At 40.0% G+C, this 21,060-nt stretch overlaps 2 protein-coding genes across 10 annotated transcripts in view; one reads left to right on the forward strand and one right to left on the reverse strand.

The window, feature by feature from the left end:
- Positions 1-89: 89 nt before the first annotated feature.
- On the forward strand, positions 90-15,016 carry ZAR1 (zygote arrest 1). Of its 2 annotated transcripts, none has more exons than XM_070791418.1 (4): positions 90-951; positions 2,418-2,510; positions 6,351-6,415; positions 14,682-15,016. In XM_070791418.1, the coding sequence occupies exons 1-4, from the start codon at positions 112-114 to the stop codon at positions 14,704-14,706; spliced, it is 1,023 nt and encodes a 340-aa protein (XP_070647519.1). In that variant the 5' UTR covers positions 90-111; the 3' UTR covers positions 14,707-15,016. The 2 variants fall into 2 exon arrangements, with proteins under 2 accessions (XP_070647519.1, XP_019817697.2); XM_019962138.2 differs by lacking the exons at positions 6,351-6,415; positions 14,682-15,016 and adding exons at positions 2,594-2,668; positions 3,768-4,223.
- The window catches only part of FRYL (FRY like transcription coactivator), a 267,816-nt gene continuing 253,953 nt past the window's right edge, over positions 7,198-21,060 (reverse strand). For 6 of the 8 annotated variants that reach the window (XM_019962715.2, XM_019962717.2, XM_070791414.1 and 3 more), the window contains 8 exons: positions 20,383-20,590; positions 18,798-18,947; positions 17,974-18,072; positions 14,492-14,560; positions 11,815-11,832; positions 10,896-11,006; positions 9,695-9,885; positions 7,198-9,349 (listed from right to left, as the gene is read on the reverse strand). In XM_019962715.2, the coding sequence (XP_019818274.2) occupies positions 9,091-9,349; positions 9,695-9,885; positions 10,896-11,006; positions 11,815-11,832; positions 14,492-14,560; positions 17,974-18,072; positions 18,798-18,947; positions 20,383-20,590 (1,105 nt within the window). In that variant the 3' untranslated portion in view covers positions 7,198-9,090. The remainder of the gene's footprint in view (positions 9,350-9,694; positions 9,886-10,895; positions 11,007-11,814; positions 11,833-14,491; positions 14,561-17,973; positions 18,073-18,797; positions 18,948-20,382; positions 20,591-21,060) is intronic. The other 2 variants (XM_070791417.1, XM_070791415.1) reach the window with 1 other exon arrangement.

Below are 21,060 nucleotides of genomic sequence, written 5' to 3' on the forward strand. Positions count from 1 at the left end.
CGCTGCCCCAGCACAGCGCTGGCCGCGGGGGTGGGGCCCGCGTCCGACTGCCCCTGGTAGGTCGTCTATTTAGGGCGCCGGGGCCGACGGGCAGGCGGCAGGGGTACACTGATGGCTGCCCTGGGGGACGTCGTCCTGGATGGTTACCTGTACCCGGCGTGCGCTCTCTACTCGTACCGGTGCCTCTACCCTGCCGCCGCCGCCAAGGGAAAAAGCGGGGCGGACGAGGGTGGCTGGCGACCCCGGGGCGGGGGCTACCCTCCCGTTTCCTCCTCCTCTGACGGCGCGGCCTCGTCGTCGTTCCCGGGCCACGGGCAGCTGGCGGCCGCCGAGTACGTCCACAGCTACCAGCGCGCGCAGCTCATGGCCCTGCTGTCGCAGGTGGGCCCCCGCCCGGCCAGCACTCGGGACGCGGCGGTGCAGGTGAACCCGTTCCGCGACGTATCGGTGCAGTGCTCGCTGGGGCGGCGGACGCTGGGGCACAGGGCCCGCGAGTCCGGCCCGAGTCCGGATCCCGAGGGCGCGGCGGACGCGGGCGGCAGCTGCCCGGCCTCCCCGCAGCGCGCCCGCCGGGGCCCGGAGCAGGACAGCCCGCCGAGCCGCGCCCCGCGGCGCGTGCGTTTCCTGCGCACCCTGGCTGTGTACTCGCCCGTGACCTCCCGCTGCCTAGCCACCCTCCTGGAGGGGGCCGAGGCCGCGGCGGGCCAGCAGAGGCCCGGGGAGCCGGAGACTGAGCGAGGGCCGCCACCTGCGAGGCCCCGAGGCCCCGAGGAGGGAGACGGGTCGGCGAGGAAGGTGTCCCTGCAGCTGCAGCCTGAGGAGGACGAGGCCCAGGCCGCAGTACCGGCAAGCCGCGAGCAGCCCCCGCCCGTTGCCAGGGTCCCGGACACCGCTGGCGAGAGATCGTCGCCCCGGAGCCCCCAGCCGAGCAAGGAGCGCCTGCGCTTCCAGGTGAGACCCGAGTCAGCCCGGGAACTGGCAGGGGATCCCCCAGAGTTGTGTTGGCTCCCATCCGCGTCCGGGTGCCCGCCCTCGGCTGCTCTCGACACGTGGTAGCGCGCGCTCCCTTTACGCGCCGGCAAGCTTCGGTGCCTTTCGGTGGCTGCTGAAGTCTTTCTCCGTCAGCATTAAATCGAGTGTAGTGTGCTTGTTGCTATTATCGTAGAACTGCAGCTGCACAGGGGTGACTGTAGAAAAGCTCTTAACATTCTTATTCCGAGAGTATTTGCTGACCGCCAGAGTGTAGTCAGCTGTATACAGCAAATACATTGTACGCTGGATGATCCAGGATGGGTCTCAGAACATGAGAAAGTGAACTTATTGGCCAGGAGAGTCGATTCCCGTGGATCCCACTCTCTGTTTTGAATTCAGTGTGTTAGAAACTGTAACCATTGACTACTGGGGTCCTGGTCAGGATTTTACCTTGCATTTAAGACGCACCCCTATTCAGAAATCTGATGGTACTGCTGGAGCGTGCGCACTGCCGTGCATTGCTACCCAGGAGCAGCAGGCATGGAGGGCCGTGTGGTAGTTGCCTGAACGCTAAAGAGCTGGAGCGCACTGAGGGGTTGTAACCCAGCGGAGGAGAAAGACGTGAGAAATAGTAAGAGGCCTGGAGGAATCCTTCTGATATCTCCTCCAAGCCCTCAAGGCTATTTAGTCGGGGTCCGGGAAGCAAAGAGAGTGAAACAGATTTGTACACAAGCTATGACCGCTCCAAACTGTGTTGATACTCAACGTTTAACCTTCCTGGACTTGAGTTTGCTCACCTGTGAAAATGCTGAGTCTTCCAAAGTTCCTTCCAATCCTAAAGACCTAACCTGAAAAACTTGTCTGTAACTTGTTGCTGAGAATAACTTAAAGAATAAGGTAATACTACTTTTGTTCATATTGTGTATGAATTAATGGCTTATCCATATTTTCAACTCTCAGCACCATTTGGTAGAAACTTAATTAGCAACATAAAGAGCTTTTTTTTTCAAGGTGTTCACCCAAGATTATTTTAGGGTGCAGTCTTATTTCTTCTGTTTCACTACCTCATTTGTGTGTGTGCTAAGATCAGACCTATTTTACAGAAAGAAAAACCCTCCCTCCAGAATCCCAAGATTCAGGAACCCTGTATTTTTGGCTTTCCCCTTGCCTGTCTGCAGGAAAACACCTGCTTAGTAAACTGCTACTTGAACCAAGTGAATGTGGAACACAAACTTTTGTGGGCCCATGCTTTTCTATTCAATACTTGATTAAGCTACTAGCTTTCCTAACTGTTACCTTCTGGAGACCACCTTGAACCTGATTCTACTTTCCTCCATGATCTGAAGCAGAGTGCCAGTTTTAAGTATCAGATCCTTTCCAGGCTGCTTGAGATGAAGGCTGATTCTGATGGCAAGTTGGTTAAACTCTGCTGTTCTTTCGCTCAGTTCTTAGAGCAGAAGTACGGCTACTATCACTGCAAGGACTGCAATATCCGCTGGGAAAGTGCCTATGTGTGGTGTGTACAGGGCACTAACAAGGTAAGCAATGCCCTGTCACCAGCGTCATCCTGACGGAAGGTTCAGGAGGGTTTGGACTTGAAGTTTTTCCTTTGTCCCATCAGGTTTACTACAAGCAGTTTTGCCGAACATGCCAGAAGTCTTATAACCCTTACCGAGTGGAGGATATCACCTGCCAAGTAAATTGAACGCTTGCATTTTATGTGTGAACTAGATAGTGATGAGAAGGTTTAGGAGTAGTTTCTTGAATATTTTTTCCTAAGAGAGCCTAGATTCCCAGTGACCTGAGGTTTTGATTCCTTTCTGGAAGGAGTTGTAGAAATAATACTCAACTGGGAAGCCAGGCCTCGGTGATCGTTTCCTCCTGCTCTTGTAAACCTTGGTCGTGTGAACATCTCTGGAGACTGTCGTCTCATTTGCAACGTGGAAGAATGTTTGCTTTACCTGACACTCAGTCCAGTTCAGGAGAGAGTAAACTTAAAGAACAGAATACCTTTTAACAGGAGGTAGTAGAGGCTGACGATTTTATGCAAATACATTTCATGAAGCATGTACCCAAGTTATAAGTATTTAGTAAAAATGCGAGTTTTTCAGAGCTTTCTGTTTTGCCTTAGTTCAGAAAGGAATGTCAGGTTGAGTGGTAACAGGTTGCTTGTTAAATGAGCACTGCCTTGTGATAATGGACTGTGATAATCAGAGAGGGAAGAACAGACTAGGCTGTTACCACACTGCTAGCGGACCTTGGCTTGCCAGTTGAGACAGCCTAATCAATGCCCTTGACTCTGAGAGTAGAGCAAGCTCTAAAGTAGAGAGGGATCGGACAAGGAAATCGAACTCACTCACAGCTCTGCTCTTGGCCCAGCAGCTGTTGTTCTGCCTTCTGCCTCAGCTTCAGGTCCTTTGCAGCAGGGAGAGGGCCAAGGTCAGCCACTGGTGCCGGGCCTGCTACTAGCTCCTGGCCTCACACCTTCACTTTTGTTGTCAGACTCCTCTCTCCTACCTGGTGGCTCTCCACCCTGGCTTCAAGGGTAGGAAAAGATTTCCTCTTAAAACGTCTTCAAAAGAAGCTTCACAATTCAGAATTGAATCCTATGCAAAATGGGAGCAGGAGCGCATGACGGAAGTGCTTTTGTTCTCCCATTCCTGTCCTTGCGGACAGAACCTTGCTTAGTGTGCATTCAGTTAGTATTTGAATGGACTAGAAAAACAACTTTGAAGTTCCAGGACATCACCAAGGGTTTATCTTCTGTATGCATGTCTCACTTTGATCTTTTTCAGAATTGTAAACAGACGAGATGCTCCTGCCCAGTGAAACTTCGCCATGTGGACCCCAAAAGGCCCCACCGTCAAGATTTGTGTGGGAGATGCAAAGGCAAACGCCTATCCTGTGATAGCACTTTCAGTTTCAAATATATCATTTAAGTGAATGGTGGGGGAAAAAACCCAAGAAAACTGAGGTCCCACTGTGAATGTGTGCTGCTGGAGCAGAAAAGCGAGCTGAGCTTTTTTGCCCCCCATGTCTCTCCTCCTCTTCTGCCGCTCCCTCGAAATACTTCGTGAAAGGCTGTTGTTTGGCAAAACTGTAAAATAAAAGCATTGCAAAACAGTTGATACACTGCATAAAATCCGTAGGAGAGCCTGTCTTAACAGTCTGTGCTTGTTACTTTAGTATTTGTCCATTGCTTATGGAGCAGCCAGGCTCTGAGTTAGGCTAGTCATTACTTGACAGTATGAAGGGGCTCACTGATGGGATGTTTATTGCTTGTAGGTCTGATGCCTATAAGAAATTAATTGACCAAAAAAGCCATCTATTAAAATGAGCATTCTTCTGCAGGAGGTGAAGGCAGAGCTAGGCCTTGATGTTTGAGGGGACAGGGGCGATGGGTAACCCAGTCGCAACCGGGAGTGGACGGCCTCCAGATTACCTCAGTGTAATAGGTGCTGAGGGACAAAGGCTCTGAGAACCTGACTTGCTGACAGCGTCACAGATACGGAACAGATGTGGACTGGAATGGGTGGGGGGCTCTGAGGGCAGTTTTTAGATGTTAAATAACTTCAAATGAACTTCAGCTGGTAATGGAACATTTAAAAAAAAAAAAGGTCTCCTAAATGTATTTAAAGATGAAGTTGGAGGCAGCTTTAGCCTTTGTCATTGTGAACTTGCAGTTCTGTAGGTGGAAAGTGTTTGGCACCATTTAGCACTATCCTAACTGTGCCTAATAGCTTTCTGCCAGATTACCAAGAAAACACCGAGACCCTGGAGCATTGGTGGGGGTGGGGTATGACAGGAGGGATTCTAATGAAATCAGAGTTGAGAGCTATTGGTTTCCTGGTTACAGAAACAACATAATTGGAACCAGGTGCTAATTATGCCCTCCAAATTTCTAACCATCCTACTTCAGTTAACCCTTACTACCTTAGAGCAACCGTGTATATAGTGAGTCTGTTAAACATCTTGGATGCTTGTACGTAGACAAATATGGGGAGTAAAAGAAACTAAAATTGAAGTCTCTAGAACCTTTTATAGTGGGGGGAAGGCCTCTAACCCCATGGCCTGGTATTTGTAAAAATGCAGAGTCTTAGGCCTCTTCCTACTGAATCACTACCTGGAGGTGAAGTGTTTAATAAGCACCCCAGATGTTGCTTATGTAATTGAAGTGTGAAAACAATTGAGTCAGCCCTGCAGTTCCCATGGAGAAACATGGCTGTGGCCTCTGCCCTGTGTAGTGGGTGTATGCCCATTAATTTCTGCACAAAACTTCTGCTATGCACTATGTAAGAGCCCCTTAGCACCTGGTAGAAAACAAAAGGGATCTGACTTGGGGAGGGAAGAGAAGGCTTGCCTGAAAAAATGACACTACAGCTGAGCTAAAGTTTGGATGAGCTGAATTAGGCGAAGAGGGAAAGAAAGAACTTTTCCAGACTAGGCTAACATGTGCAAAGGCCCAGTGGTAGAGAAAGCCAGGAGGCCCCAGTGGCAGAATACACTGGAGGACAGGGGTGGGTGTGATGGCTGGCATCACTGGTAGGCCCAGGCTGGGGCAACTGGTCCTCGAATGTCATCAGGATCCACTGAAAGGCTTTAAAGCTGTGGTGGGGCCTTAGTGACAGATTCACCTTTAAAAAAAAAATCACTCTGGCAATACCATGTATCCTCATAAACCCATAAGAAGTCGTGCAAAGATCAAATGGCAGTGGGGCCAAAGAGAAATGCAGGACGAGGACCACAAGGTGTGGGTGAAGGTGATGAGTTTTGTGTTAATGCTGTTAACTCATCGTGAGGTCACTGGTAGGTACACGGATAGGAAACCAATTTGACTTACATAGCATGCAAGAGGTACATATTTACTCTAAGCATCTGATGAACAAACGAGGAACAACAGAAATGAGCCCTACAATGAGCCCTAGGACAAATTCAATGGTTATTAATACGGCTATTAATCATTCTTTAGGCTTAACATGGCCATTACTTTTCCCAATAGTGCAGTTAACCCTATTTTACAGTTGAGCAAAGCCAGGATCAGAGCATGTTTTACTTAGAGTTAGTGGCCTTTCAGAAACTGAACAAAGTGGTACAAGAACTTGTGATGAGAGTTATGGTCAGAACATTCTGGCAATGAAGCACTGTCAAACTGGATGTATAATTAGAGATTTATGTGATTTTTCTGAGTGAGAGTCTGAGAGGCTAGAAGGAAATACCCCAGAATGCTGTTCTCTCTTGGTATCAGGGGAAGTGATTCTAGTTTTGTTCATGTTTCTTACATTTGCTAAAGTGACAGTTTTGAAATTTTGAAAATTTAAAAATAAAAATGCCATAAAGTACAACTATATTGACATCGATTATTATCTCCTCTTGTATAGATTATGCTGGTGGATAAGCAGTTCTCAGAAACCAAAAGGAGGGATGGATGCTCGCTCTGGCTCTGGTGAGTGTCCTGAGACTGTGTAACTGTTTTCTGAATTTATGATGGACAGTTGTGGGGGTGGGGGACACCACACCCTCCCCATCTTACACTACCAGAAGTAAAAATATGTTCTAAATCATGTAAACCTTTGGAGAAACCACAGTATCTCATGTTATTGTACAGACTTACTTTTAAAAATGATAAATTTAGTGGGCAAAAGAAAAAGGTTGTAAATGAACAAAAATTGGTTTCTCATTGAAACTAAAAAAGGTGTTTAATAAATTAAGCATTTGATATATTTTGTTAATGAATGCACACTTTGGATCCAGAGGACAAGGAGCATCAAAATATAGGTTTTAAGAAAATCTGATTTGTAGAGGGAAATCCTAATGATTTTATATCTGCATCTTGCTTTCTGCAGGTGTATTCATCTTTATTACATTATTAATAGACTTAGTTACATATGAATCGGAGAAGGCAATGGCAGCCCACTCCAGTACTCTTGCCTGGCAAATCCCATGGACGGAGGGGCCTGGTAGGCTGAAGTCCATGGGGTCGCACAGAGTCGGACACGACTGAAGCGACTTAGCAGCAGTAGCAGTAGCAGCACATATGAATAGGAAAAGGAAATTTCCAGTGTTTGGAAGATTTGGGTAATTAGTCAACTGAACTAAATGTGTTCTCCCCTTTTGAAGGACAGTTTTGTTTTTTTTTTTTTTAGAAATAGTCAAGGCAACATTTGAAAAGTTCCTTAATGAGGCACACTAGAATCATTCATCCTTTCTTAAAATACAACACAGACCAACAGCTACAATGCTTTTTATTTTAACAAAAAGGATATAAGGAGGGTGAGAAAAATAGGGGATGGTGAGATAGGATGTAAAGTGTGGTGTGTCTCCAGACACCACTGCTCTCTTCCTGCCCCACACCCAGAAGTCATTAAATAATTTAAAGGACACCATTTACAGTACCAGAACACCATCAAAATAATTGTTTTTATCAGGGTCAAAAAATACAGTGATTATGAATGTGCTGTGACCAGTTACAGAATTTTATAGGTAACATAACTCTAGTCAGCAGTCCAGTGGCGTGCGCGGCGCCCTCAGTTAATGCACTTGAGCATAATTACATTTCTGGCAGGGTCCGCGCCGCCAAGAAAAGGCAAAGCTAAGCATTTCATTTCTACATTCTAAACTCTGGAATCCCAGAGCCCAGTTTAAAAGAAAAGTCACAGTGGATAAGAGATGCATATAAAAAATACAAGGTGTTCCTTTCAAATCAGAGGAATTTGTGGGACTACATTCATTTCTTTTACAAAATGCTATTTTAAAAAAAGGACAGAGAAATCCAGTCCATGTTATGCTGCAAACTTGGACAGTGAATAAGTGTATTGCATGTTTTGGTTAAGTCAGTCTTCAGGCTTCCTTTCATCTTCCCCCGTAGCCCCGGGTTCCTTAAGGGTGAAACATGTGAGTCCTGCATAAACATATACAAATGCATCTGCATCTCTCTCCTTGAATTCTGCAGACTTTCAGGGCCTGCAAGTCACATATTCTGCCATCAATGACCACAGTTTTTTTCTTTAGCTTTGTACACCTCTTCTTGTATAACAGTGCATTGCACAAATGTACAAGAAAATACCAGTTTTAATCTATACAGTTTCTATAATAATTATGGAGTAAAATAAGTTAACTTTTCTAATGAGAAGCGCTGACGGGCAGCATACATCTTTATTGTACATTTTAAAGTCTCCGCAGGCATCTACTTTGGTTAGTTATCAACAATTGTAACATAAGCACTGATCAGAGAACTGAGCAGCATTCCAATAACGTTAACAGATATATTATTTCTTTTTGAAATACTGGGAAAGCCCAGTTTTAAAATATTATTAAAATGTCCTAACATTTACACACTAAGAAGAGTTAGATCTAATAAAATAAATTTTTTCAAAAATAATCTTGCAGTGCTCTTTTAGGCATGCTCTGAGACGTTATCACCAAACACCCATACCTTGAAAATATGACTATCACATATGCACACATCTCAGCTCACACACACACACACACACACACACACACACAATTCCTTATACAGACCAAAAAAACAAAACACCCACGCCCTTATCCCACATATTGGGAAAAAAAAAAAAAAAATCAATGGGTTTTGCAAATAAGTCTTTCTGTGTCTGTCTATCCGAATAGATGTTCTTCATGTAGATGATTAAGCATCAGTTGTCGATCATGCTTGTGACTGCTAGAAACCCAAGCAGCTCTGCAGGTCTTCAGCTAAAATGAACCAGCCTCGATTTCAGCCTCATTTTACCTGCTTTCCAATGTCTCAGTATTAGAGGCCATTATTGCAAACATCCTTAGAATTCTTTTCTTTCTCCAGAAAGTATTGTATTTGTATGCATCACTTTTAGCCCTTTTCTTTTCACGTAGGTAAAGTCATTAAAAAAATTCTTTCTTTATACGCTTATTGTGGGAGGTATTGGCAGCTGTTAAGATGATTAGTTTTTTCCCCTTCAGATGTGGTTCTGACATTCTTTTTTACCTTGAGAAAGTTTGACATTAGTTACACTGGGGTTGTGGATGCTGCCAGAAAAAGCTGTCAGTGAACTGCAAGGGTCCATAAAGGTGCTTGTTAATATTCTTAATCATCTTCAGTTCAGTCTTTTCCTGAATGCCTGAAGTTTCTCAAAATCCAGTGCTCACCAAATTTCCAATTGGTTTGGCCTGTGTGAGGAGTTGGTATGATTGCACCGTGCGTAGAGACTCTCTTATTTCTAGGTTAAGTTCCATCAGTTTGTAGTTGGCTTCTGACATGTCCAGGTCAGAGCCTATGACTGCAAAGCTTCCCGTCTGGCCCAGCGTCTGGTGGTGGAAATAGATGTGTAACAGCGTCTGGACAGGGGCGTCTTCACAGCTGCCAAAGATGTCATTGGGCCAGAGAGATCTGAAAGCAGACAGTATTTGTAAGTCCTGATTGTACATTTTACACAGCACACATTTACATTACCACAGCAATCATTCCAGATTAAGTACTTTTAGGTTAATACTCACAAAAAGTAATTGGCTTATGAATCACTGAGGATCTGTTTTAACATTTTAACAAATATTACTGAAAGTAGCACAGATAATGAACAAAGTCTAAAATTGGTGTCATTGCACTGATAAGTGTACAAAATAAAGTCATGTTTTCCTTTCACAAAGATTGAGACATCAAGTTGAAAACCCAAACTCCATCATAAATTTCCAGCTAGGTATAAAGGCATCTCCTATAAATCCCTTCACATTTTACCTGAAAGCTTTGACTTGTGCTACAGCTGATATAAATTCCTTATTTTTCAAAGTTTCAATTAAAGAATGAATGGCAGTTTCTATAGTAGTTTGTGCAGCTTTGGAAATGTCAATTTCTTCATTTTCTGAGGCAGACTCGGCTTCTTTGAGGATACTTTCCAACTGGGCAAGTTCCTCTGACATGTTGAAGACCTAAAAGAAATAAATATACTTTAAAAGGATCAAATTTGTATATTCAGTAACAATACTGAGTACTTAGCTGTGAAATTACATCTGATGATGGTAATATTTTCCCTTTAAGATTATTTTCAGTTGTTAAACTTAGGACAGTTAATATTTCAAGTTCTCTATTCAGCTGGAATAATTTCAGCTACCAAACAGTAGTCTTTAGATACTCTTGATAAAACAACAGGTTATCTTAAATGTAATAAATGTTATCAATACACTGTAATAAGTAAAACAATAGGTTGTTTATATTGGTCTGTATTTTAACATGTGATAACATGTTATACATACTTCATCTTAGTAAAAATACATTTATATTATTGTTTTGTAACATAAGGCCTGGAATTCTGGGAGGATCATGAAAAAAAATAATTGACAGTAATGAGATGTCTTTATATTTTAAAGGGTTATTTCTCCAGGGTATTTTATATAAACCGGTATGTATGTATTTTTTTTTTAAGTAAATTTAGAAAATGCAGTGATTTCCTTGGTGATAGTTCTGGTACCAGTGGTTTACAAGAGGGAAAGATTCTAAAGCCCCTACCTTTGAATCTATTCATGCTATGATTTCTAATACTCGCAGTGTTCTTGATGTGTTTATTCTTGTGTGAGTTACTAGAACTATAGAAATACTACATGGACAAGATGTTAGGGGGTTTCATAATACAATTTTGTCTTTATTGAACTGACGTGCTTCACTTGATTTTTGATTACAGATGATCTATTGCTGCTACTGGGAATTTTAAGGTCTCAAACCTTTTAAGATCGCTGGATATCTGCTTTCAGATTTCCTAACTGGTCCTAAAACAGCACATCATTTCAAAAACTGATAATACTTAACTAGGGGGGGAAAAAAGACCCACTAGCCACTCTCCATAAGTGATTTTCGACTTTAGCACTCCCACAAGGAAATAAGTATGAATGTATTTTAATTTTGTACGATCAGTTACTAATGCCTAGTACAACTGAATATTTACCTCTGCTTCATTTTTTATTGTGTTAACTTGGTTGATAAGTTTACAGTAGGCTTGGAACAGAAGCAGCAGTTGAAAATGCAATTTGTATAACCTTCGACAGAGCTCCAGTTCCTAGAAATAAATAACACCATGTTAAATTTAGGTGTTATTTTCCATATTTCACGAGACAACAAAGTTCCAATAAAAATTTATAAGTAAATAATTATTTTAAATTGTTCTGAGATTTATCTTTCTGCAGTAAGCAAGTTAATATGGTATGAAGTTGACGAAACACAGATGAAAGATGCTCTGAAGACTGGGATTAAAATAAAAATTTAAAGATTATTGGTTACATAGTTCATTTTTAGTGTGATACATTTTCACATTAGACAAATAGAATTTTTTAGCAGGCAATAAATAGATTGCTTTAAAAAGGATTCACTAGAACTTAAAACTTTAACTTCATAATGAAAATAATTTACAAATTCATATACTTTTGCTACATTGAGATATACATCTCATTGCATTTATCAACAAGTGCTTGATAAAGCAAAAGTAAAACTTTGGATAACCTCTCATCTAAAATGTAAGAATAGTTTGCTTTTTAAATTAATTCCTTTTTCTAAAAAAAAAAAAAAAATTTATAATCTCACTGAAATAAGACAAATTAACAAATGCTCTTGGATTATTAAAATTAAGAAATTTAAAAGGAGATTCATTAGAGATGTGTAAAAAGGCAACTGCTAGTTGTACATATTAATTATAAAACCTCATTATCTTTGTAGGACTAAAACATTTCATGGATTAGGGCTATGCAGAACTAAAGCATACACTACTCTTAAAGCAGTCCATGATAAATCATTGCGAGGTCACAAATGGCAAATGAAACCAGTTTGTCTGACATGGATAAGTAGTCTATAAATTAAGACAGGTCACTTACTGCTAGAATTTCCATTTGCTAAGCAAGAAGGTGATCGGGTCACAAAAAATACAAAGGAAGAAAAAGACCAAGAATTAGTGTAAGAAATCATTTTAACTAGGGTCACAGATGTCCCAGGCAAACTGAAGAACATTTAATTACACCCCAAAGAAAAATTTATGATGCCATTTCCAGAATAAAGTTTTTTTAGACATTTCTATAACAATCCAGGGTGTTTTTTTTTTCACTCTTTGCCAAATAACAGCTAAATTACATTTAGGCTATAGTTTATTTCTTGTGCAAAAGCTACAAAGGATAAAATCAAACTAGTGGGATGTTGGGAAGTTGGCTAGTGAAAGTGGTCATCTATCTGGGTTTTTATAGCCTTAAAAAAAACTAAATGTAACAAATTTCTGTTAGGAAAGTGGAAAACTTCCAATTACAATAAGAAATGAGTTACTCCTACTTCTCAGAAGAGAACTGGGATATAATTTTATATAATAAGTATCTGCCCATGAGAATATTATCTCTGACATGGCTAATTCTGGCTTTCTTACCCTTTGCTGTCTACTTAAATCACAAGTTACCATAATTAGCGCTGAATCAGAAGGTAAAATATTGAGAGCAGTTGTGTGTTTTAAATTGCATTTCAAATGAAGTTTACTAAACCTCAGAAATTTAACCCAAGTAGGTTTGAATCAACCAACCAGCTTATGGAATATTTAAAAATTATTACATGAAAATATCTATAGCAACTTAGACCTAGTCTCATTAAAGGAGAAGAATTCTAATTAAAACAGCAATCATCATATGTAAATACTGCTTTTGAAATATTCGGAAATCCCTTTTGAAATCTGCTTTTCTAAATAGTTTCCTCTGAAGCACTGTTTATATAACATTTATTGCTATCAATTTAGAAGGGATTTGCTAAGCATAGGTGAACTTTAGCTCTGAACTACTTATCATAAATTACGTGGATGGTCATTCCGTGAATGTTGAGCACAATCCAGTGTCAAACATTAGCATATCTAAATTTCTGAGGTTTTACTTCATATTGTTTTGTATAGAAACTATGAATTTTAAATATATTTTCATTTCTATTAACATAAATAAAAACTGACTCCATACACATATATCCATAGCATCTACTTTAGGATGTAATGGAAAAGATATCACTGATAAAGTTTATAATGATCACAATTATAGGAAATAACAAACATAATTAATTTCTTAGTTTTGAATTACTAGATCACACAAAATGTTAACACTGTACCTTTAAAAATATTGCTTTTTAGTATGTTGAAATTTGCATATATACAATCCTTTCATTTATCTTTAATATTTATTGAGTGCTTATTAGGCAAATGGCTATACTGGTATATAGGAACAGACAGTACATAATGTTGCATAAAAAGAGACCTCTCCTCTCAAGGAGCTGAATGTGAAAGGAGAGCTAAGATATAAATGGAAGGCTTAAATGTAAAGAGTTCTCACTTTTTACTCAGTAGAAAACCTCAAGCTATTTTAATTGACATAGACTGCTGAGATGAACTCCTTGTCATCAGGTAGAAGGGATACAAGAAATACTTAGTCTAATCATCTAATTTATATATGACAAAAGCAGTCTGTTCCTTGTTTAAGCCATAGTGGCAAAGACAGAATTAGAACCAAAGGATCTAATTCTAGTCTGGGATTAATCCCTTATCTTGCCTTGTTTCTTTCTTTACACGGATGAAATGACAATTTCTTTATGACAGAGCAGGATTCGGAGTCAGCCTTTCTAGGTTTGAATCTTAATCCTATTTACGTACTGATTTTAGATAAATTAGCTTCTTTGAGCCTCGATTTTAATTTGCATATATATTTTCTCCTTAAAAATATTTATTAATTGCTTATTATTTATCCTTATCTCATAATGGGGATAATTATAGCATCTACTAGATGAAATTGTATGGGTAGAGATAATGAATATGAAATGCTCAGCACAATGCCTGGCAAACAGTTAACATTTAGTGAGCATATACTGCTATTTTCTCAACATTTCAGTTTTGTAAAACTTCAAATTTTTATTACAGTACTACAGTAACTTTTATGCCAGTCTGACATTGTAAAAGATTAGAATTCTGATGTCAAATGCAGAGGCTATTAATTAATGCATATTCCCCCTATAAAGTTACACTTCTATTAAAATAATTTGTAGGTCTTAATTTTATCCTCATTTAATATATGTGTTATATATGTGCACTCTTCTCTATATTACTATTTTTTTCACTGAATTTTACTAGCAAAAACCATAACTTATCCAACCAGAATTTCATCTGCGGAAGGACTAATATGAATGTATTACTCCAGTTTGCTTTCTTGACCAATTTATCTGTAGAAATCTAACGCAGAATGAAAAAATTTTTAAAGAGGCAGACGCAACTAAAAGTCAACCTGGACTATCCAGATATTCATCGAGCTTATCTATTGAATGTTATTAAGTTTCAGTCACAAGCTGGTCGTTCATTTTTATTAAAGTGAGTTTTTCATTACTAAGCCAACATTCCACTGAACCTAACATTTACAAAGACTATTCTGATAATGAAAAATGTTACAAGTATTCTTTATTTTTAGGAATAGCAAATAAGGACATTTGAGCATATACATTATTTTACCTGATACAGAAATATAGCAAAACTAAGAACAAGAAACTTACTTGTGCATCTGTGTTTATCCTATACATGTCTTCTTTGGCACCAAATGTCCTCTTACAATTGTCTAACCACTGAAGAAATAAGTAACAGTACAATTTTAATACAGTAATTGCATAGTACACAATGAAACTGGTACTATAACAGCCCGCACATACAGAACAAAAATCCTAAAAAGTGAACTTGAATTTCTAGGATTGGTTGTAGACACAGACTTTGATCTCCACTCGAGCAGAATCATTTGTATGCGACAAACCCAAGCAGAGGAGGCTGTCTACGTGGCAACATGTACACACTGGGGAGAGTTTATTAATGGAAACGCAATCAGCTGTCTTCTATTCCAGGGACTTGTGGTGCTCCATTTCAGTAAAGAAATATTCATTTTTGTAGATTTTACTGGCAATCTTCACAACCTATACTTGACCTGTGTCTAATGTAAGATGGAGAAATGAAAAGTGGGCTTCCCCTCTTGTTAGTTTAATAAAGGCAACTTAGAATTAACCAGGTCTGTTCGTTTATCAGAAGTGTAATTCTCAGAAGACGTGTGTCACTTTTAATTAGTGAAACAGAAACTAAAATCCATTTAAAATCTTGGTTTTTTTTTTCTTCCTTTTTGGACAGCAATGTATGGCAAATGTGTTATCTCCAAAGAGATACTGGTTGCAGAAGCCAAATATGATTTTCTTATCCAGGGGCTAGTCCTAAAGATGGATAATTTATTTAAGGTAACTTTTCCTTGGCCAGATAAAAAGAAAATAACAGTACTGTGGTTTAGTGGGGAAAACACTGGACTCATAGAATTTCCAAGCTGAAGTGAAAGCTAAGAGCCTTCAAGCTAAGCACTTAGGTTTTGAGAGTTTGATGTTAATAATCAGTTCTTTTGACTGCCTGGCTCTTTCTTATGTGACAGATTAAACATAATAAAATTACAATATATATAATATTATCAAATATATAATATGAATTATATTTGAAATTATATATATGAAACTAGGACATTTTTCATTAGGACTTTGAGAAAAACCATGAGCTACATTGTTTATTCTTTGAAAATATTTCATTATTAGACATTTGAAATTCTCAGTTGTAGCTTAACGGTCTACACGCAAAGAATGAAAATTAGGTGTCTCGGTTGTTTCAAAACAGTCTCTTTGACCTTCTGTCCCTTTTATCCCAGCCCCTCAGCCTGCCTGGGCCCTTAGGCTCTGTACTTGACAGCATGTCAGAAGAAAAACATGTTAAAGCTTTCGTAGTGAGATACAGCTGCTGGCAGCCATTGTCAAAAGCTAGTCAGCAGATTTCTCTATATCAGCAAAATTCAGCTGACATCTATCATGGAATCTGTACATGAATGTCTGCTCACACAAAATGTTAGAATGCCTATATGGTTCATCATCATCATCACAAGTCTAGCCCAGTGTGTCCAGTATGCTGATGAAAAAAATTTTTAACTGCTTATTCTTACTAAATATATTTTTTTATACTGTATGCCTATGATAGGGCATGGGGGGGCACTATTCAACATAATTCTGATTTGTATTCTGTTACAAGACAAGCCCCAACCCTGTTGTGCTGTGGCTGCACACTGGCCTGAAAAGTACAGGTCCACAGCTTCCCGGTCAGTGTGTACAAAACACAGCAGACAGTCTATGTACAGAATAACCTCCAGTTCACAGGTTAATCAGTCTTCCTATCATGATGGATTTTTTTTTTTTTAATTCAGGGCTCAAATAAAGGTTAAAAATTAACTGGAGAGGTACGGCGTCTGGGTGTGATGGAGTAGCTTATGTAAGGCCTGTCCTCGAAGGACAACTATGGAAGTTGAGTAAGAACTAGTTGAACTAGGAAGTCCAAAGAACTGACAGTAAATATCAAACTGCCATATTTAGGGAGTTAGAGAAAAGTATCAAGAGAGCCCTACTTTGATTCCAGCGTTACTCTAGGGGATTTGCTCATTCCTGTCCATCGGCTCAGAAGCTGAACAAAAAGTAGTGGCCTGTAGTTTCACTGGGCTGGGAAAGCAGGGCTGTCACAGGTAGTGAGGCCCTAAGGGTCAAGATCCTGGAGAAGAGGGAGCTGCAGAGGAGGCAGCCCAGCAGTCCGTGTGCACTTTCCCCTTGGGGCATTCGTTCCTGTGTTTATCCTGCGCAGGAGGAGAGGCTAAGAAAGCCAGCAGTGGCATCTGGGAGGCTGAAAAGGTAAACAGAGGCTTTTTGGTCTTATGGTGCTGGGGAGACAAAAACTGTTCACTCCAGCCAAGAGAGAGGGTCCTGATGAATACCCCAGGCTTTCACTTGTGATTCTGAGAAGCCTCAAGGAATATACAAGAATGTATTGATACAACTGAAAAACTATTAGAGGGGCAAAAACTGAATAATGAAAAATACTTGTTTGATAGAAAAGAAGAAAGGAAGCAAAGGAAGGGATAGGATAAAAAATAGTGACATGATTACTTATGAAGGAATCGAATTCATTTTTCTCTTCCATACAAGTATTTTAATTGATTCAGCACAATTTTCTGGAAAGAACATTCTTGTCCCACCATATTGCAACAGTACCTCTGCTGTAAAGTATATGATTTGGTCTTACTGGCTGTAGGTCAGAAGTGACTTCTTGGAAATCATAGATTTGGTTTGTACCCATTCTCTGTTAGACCTACATGACTTTGGGAAGTCTCTTTAATTGCCAGTACTTTTATTTATACTATAATCCCTACTTTGGTTACTAATTATTTGTTACTAATTATTTACATAAAGCACAAAGACTTCTATTCCTAAATATTCCTATCTAGAATATTTAGGGAATAAGAACCAGGTTTGACATTTCATTCTTCATAGGCCTTTACATGTGGTAGATATTTAGTACTTACTAAAGAAAGATCAGCCTCCTAGGGAAAAAATACCTGTCTGCAGTTTGTGTGTAAACGAGAACCATTTTTTTCCTTTAAGTTTTTCTGCCCCTGCCATTGAAAACAGCATGCTGGATTTGCCCTCAGGGATCAGAACTGCTGGCTGTGTTTTGCAGTGCCAGACTGGAGGTAGAGAAACATTTGTGTGCAGGCAGTATCTATAGTCTACTACATGCTCCTTTCTCCCTTTGCTTGCCCATGTACACATACACATCACGGGAAAAAGATCACCAGTTCGTCACAAGTGGCGGGTTTTCTGGACCACAACATCATATGCGTTGCTCAGGCAAATACTGCTTTTATATTCCTACTTGCAATGTTAACAGCAGCTATACAGTCTCCACACAGAAGCTTTTTATAAAGCGAGTTTTCCATTGTGTTCTAAGACGCTTAGAAGGCCAGTTTCTAAAAGCTGAAGATCGGGATTTACTGGACAGGCAGCTCCAAGTTCCCCACCATTCTCAGCACAACCTGAGGCAAGTGGCAAGAGGTCCTGTTTCCCTCTCGGCTATTCTGCCAGGTTAGCATGTCTAGTGACACAAGTAACTCTTTTTTTTTACATTGTAAAAAGGGACTGACCTGCTCAGCTGCTTCTTTTTTGGCATTATAAGTATCCAGGTGTTCTTGCAGCTCCAAAACACTGAACTTTAGTGTTTCTAGCAAATCACAGGACATCAGCTGTCAAATCAGAAACACATTGATCCAGGTCACCATTTCTGATCACAATCCTGAGACCAAAACCTTTGGGCTTATGGGTTAGTGAATTTTCAAGCCAACTTAAGGCAGCGTCCCCTACTGTCCACTGTCCTGTACTAAGGACTGACCTTTCACTGAAACAGAGGAGTGCGGTGTGGTTTCAGGAATGTCAGAAAGGGTAAGCATGCCTTCTAATGCTTTCAAAACCTGGCTCAGGCAAAAGTGGCATGTCCCACCAGTGAATACCTTAACAGTAATACACTTGAAGCTTTTTAAACCATAATTCTTTAACTGTCTTAATACATAATCTACAAATGTGCTTGGAGACAAGTGGAGAAGACCAGGGAGTTCTGGGTTCTTCATGGTGGTGGTGGGGCGGGGGTGGGGGTGGGGGTAGTGGAAATGTGTCTAGCCCTCTCCTGTGAGCTTTGATTCAGGAATCAGGGAAAAGTATGCATCTCTAAGCATGATTCTTTAGCTCTCCCATCCAGGACTCTACGAAAGGTGAGGGCAAGAAGAGGTCAGAATCAGAAACAGTCACAAGTCACTGCATACAGTACATGGGAACTATATTTTTCTAGATATTTATAATCAAGTTGAAAATATGAACCTTTAAAATTCTGAATTACCTTAAAAAAGACCATTTACTGAGTGATGCCATTCTAGTTTACTTTTTATGATAAAGTAAGCCTCATGTAAAAACTTACTGTTTCAGCATCCACAAAGACTGTTGGGCATTCTGAACACATCATCATCACTTCCAATGAGCTTTTAAATTTGGCACCAATGCGCTGCAGACTCTCACCAAGAAAGCTGACTGCCTCATTAGTTATGTCCCCAAACTTTCTTTGAATTGACTGTGGAGAAAATATAAGGAAATGTATTTCATATGAAAGCCTTTTTTAATCTTTAAGTAAAAAAGCATCATTTATAATTAGAGCAACCTTCTATTCTAAAACTATGATTGTAGTGATATATGTAGAACCCTAAAAATCAATCTGTAAATCCTTATTTTTAGGCACTTCTTTAGGAAACATGGTAATTTCTAAAAATGATCAAGGATTTATTGTATAGTATTCCTGAAAAGAGAAACTAATGATACATGCTATTCGTCTCCCCAGAGAGGAGTACATGCTAGATATTGCTGGAAATAAAGCCCTCACATGCATGAGGAATTAGATCTTCCGAAGTTAAATTCTACCAAGTGAAACTTTCAGTAAAAGTAGTTTACTCTCCTTGGATAGTTTACTCTCCTGCTGACTTGAACTGAAGTCATCAAAACGCACCAAGGGCAGTATCTTCTCAAAACTCAAGAATATTGAACATAAAACCATCAGGGCCTAAACCATAGTGAACACTGAATGAATCAGATGCTATATCAGCAATGTAATTACTATACAAATACTTGGATGTGTACCTACATGTATACGTGTAGCACCATTAGGTGGCATTATGATTAATTTAAAACAAAGTATAAGCCACAGTCTCACGCATGGAGAAATTTGTATCTCTGGAAAGAAAAGAATATAAATAGAAAACCAAGTAGCAATGCAAAACTACAAAGTTAAGTAAATAAATGCTCCAGTTAATAAGCACTGAAGAACTTTCAGAAGGGAAAGACTGAAGGCTGGGAAAACTTCAGCGAGATTATGTACCGAGCTGGGTCTTCTAAGATGGGCAAAATTTGCTTAGGTAGGGTGGAAAGGTGGCAGGCAGTTGGGAAAATAATGACTTAAATGTCAGCCTTGGTTTCCCTAGCTACAGAATGCTAAAAATACATTACGTAGGTCTGTTGTAAGAATTACTTACTGTAAAACATTTAGCTTAGTGCCTTACATATAGTGAGTACTGAATAAATGTTAGCTCATATTACTTTCAGGGATGGAAGCAGCCTTGGTTAAAAATTTTAAGGTCCCCACATAGTAATGAAAGTGCCAATGAAGTGAACCCTTTATGATACATTGTCTTATGATACTGACTGAAAGCTCCTTAAAGGCAGGAACCCGCCTTTATATTTCTTTGGTGTCCCTGGAGGTGTCTAGCATATTCCAGAATTTGATCAAATGTTATTTTGAAGTTTTACTCTAATTACCTTAGGGGAAGTACCTGTACTAGTCACTGTATAATGTCATATTAAAATGTAAATTTAAATTATCACTATCTTAGGAAAATAAAAAACCTTTAAAGGAAACTAGTGAGAATATTAAAATTTGAGATACTGATTTTAGATAAAACCCCGTAATTTTATCCGATAACTGTAGTACGAATTCAGAAGTCTTCAACCGTACTGACCTGAAACAGCCTAGAAAACACGTGAAAAGTAAAGACTGCACAGGACCCGTCGGTGTCAGACAGCATCTGATTGACGTGGCAGCGCCAGGCTTCTTCCTCGTCGTCATATGCTACTGGCTGAAAAGCGGCTATGATGGCAGAAAGAAATGGTGATGGCAGAGGTGATGTCTGTACTTCTGGAAAACCATCTTGTTCTTCTTCATCTTGACTGTTAACACATACACAGTCGTCATAATATTATCTTAAAAGAATACACTCAATTATTTAAAATACTTTAAATCACCTAACATTATTTCTTACATATGTGCACATATTGATTCAGAAAACGGGCGACCACCTAAATTTTGTGAGAAAGCATGAATAAGCAGATTCTCAGCCTGTTCTTTCTAGCATCTTTGGATTTAGAAATCTGATTTCACACAACCACCTTAAAACAACTTCATCCTACAATGGGGCTTCCCAGGTGGCTCAATGGGGAAAGAATCCACCTGAAATGCAGGAGACACAGAACACATGGGTTCAATCTCTGGGTCAGGATGATCCCCTGGAGGAGGGCATGGCAACCCAGTCCAATATTCTTGCTTGAAGAATCCCATGGACAGAGGAGCCTGGAGGGCTACATTCCATGGGGTTGCAAAGAGTCAGACATGTCTGAAGTGACTGAGCAATCCTACAATA

Source organism: Bos indicus, chromosome 6, assembly GCF_029378745.1.
Source record: "Bos indicus isolate NIAB-ARS_2022 breed Sahiwal x Tharparkar chromosome 6, NIAB-ARS_B.indTharparkar_mat_pri_1.0, whole genome shotgun sequence".
NCBI classification, from domain to species: Eukaryota; Metazoa; Chordata; class Mammalia; order Artiodactyla; family Bovidae; genus Bos; species Bos indicus.

Coding starts and splice junctions, on each gene's coding strand:
- ZAR1 (XM_019962138.2), top strand. CDS start 112: ATGGCTGCCCTGGGGGACGTCGTCCTGGATGGTTACCTGTACCCGGCG. Junction 952..2,417: donor AGGAGCGCCTGCGCTTCCAG/GTGAGACCCGAG, acceptor TCTTTCGCTCAG/TTCTTAGAGCAGAAGTACGG. Junction 2,511..2,593: donor GTGTACAGGGCACTAACAAG/GTAAGCAATGCC, acceptor TTGTCCCATCAG/GTTTACTACAAGCAGTTTTG.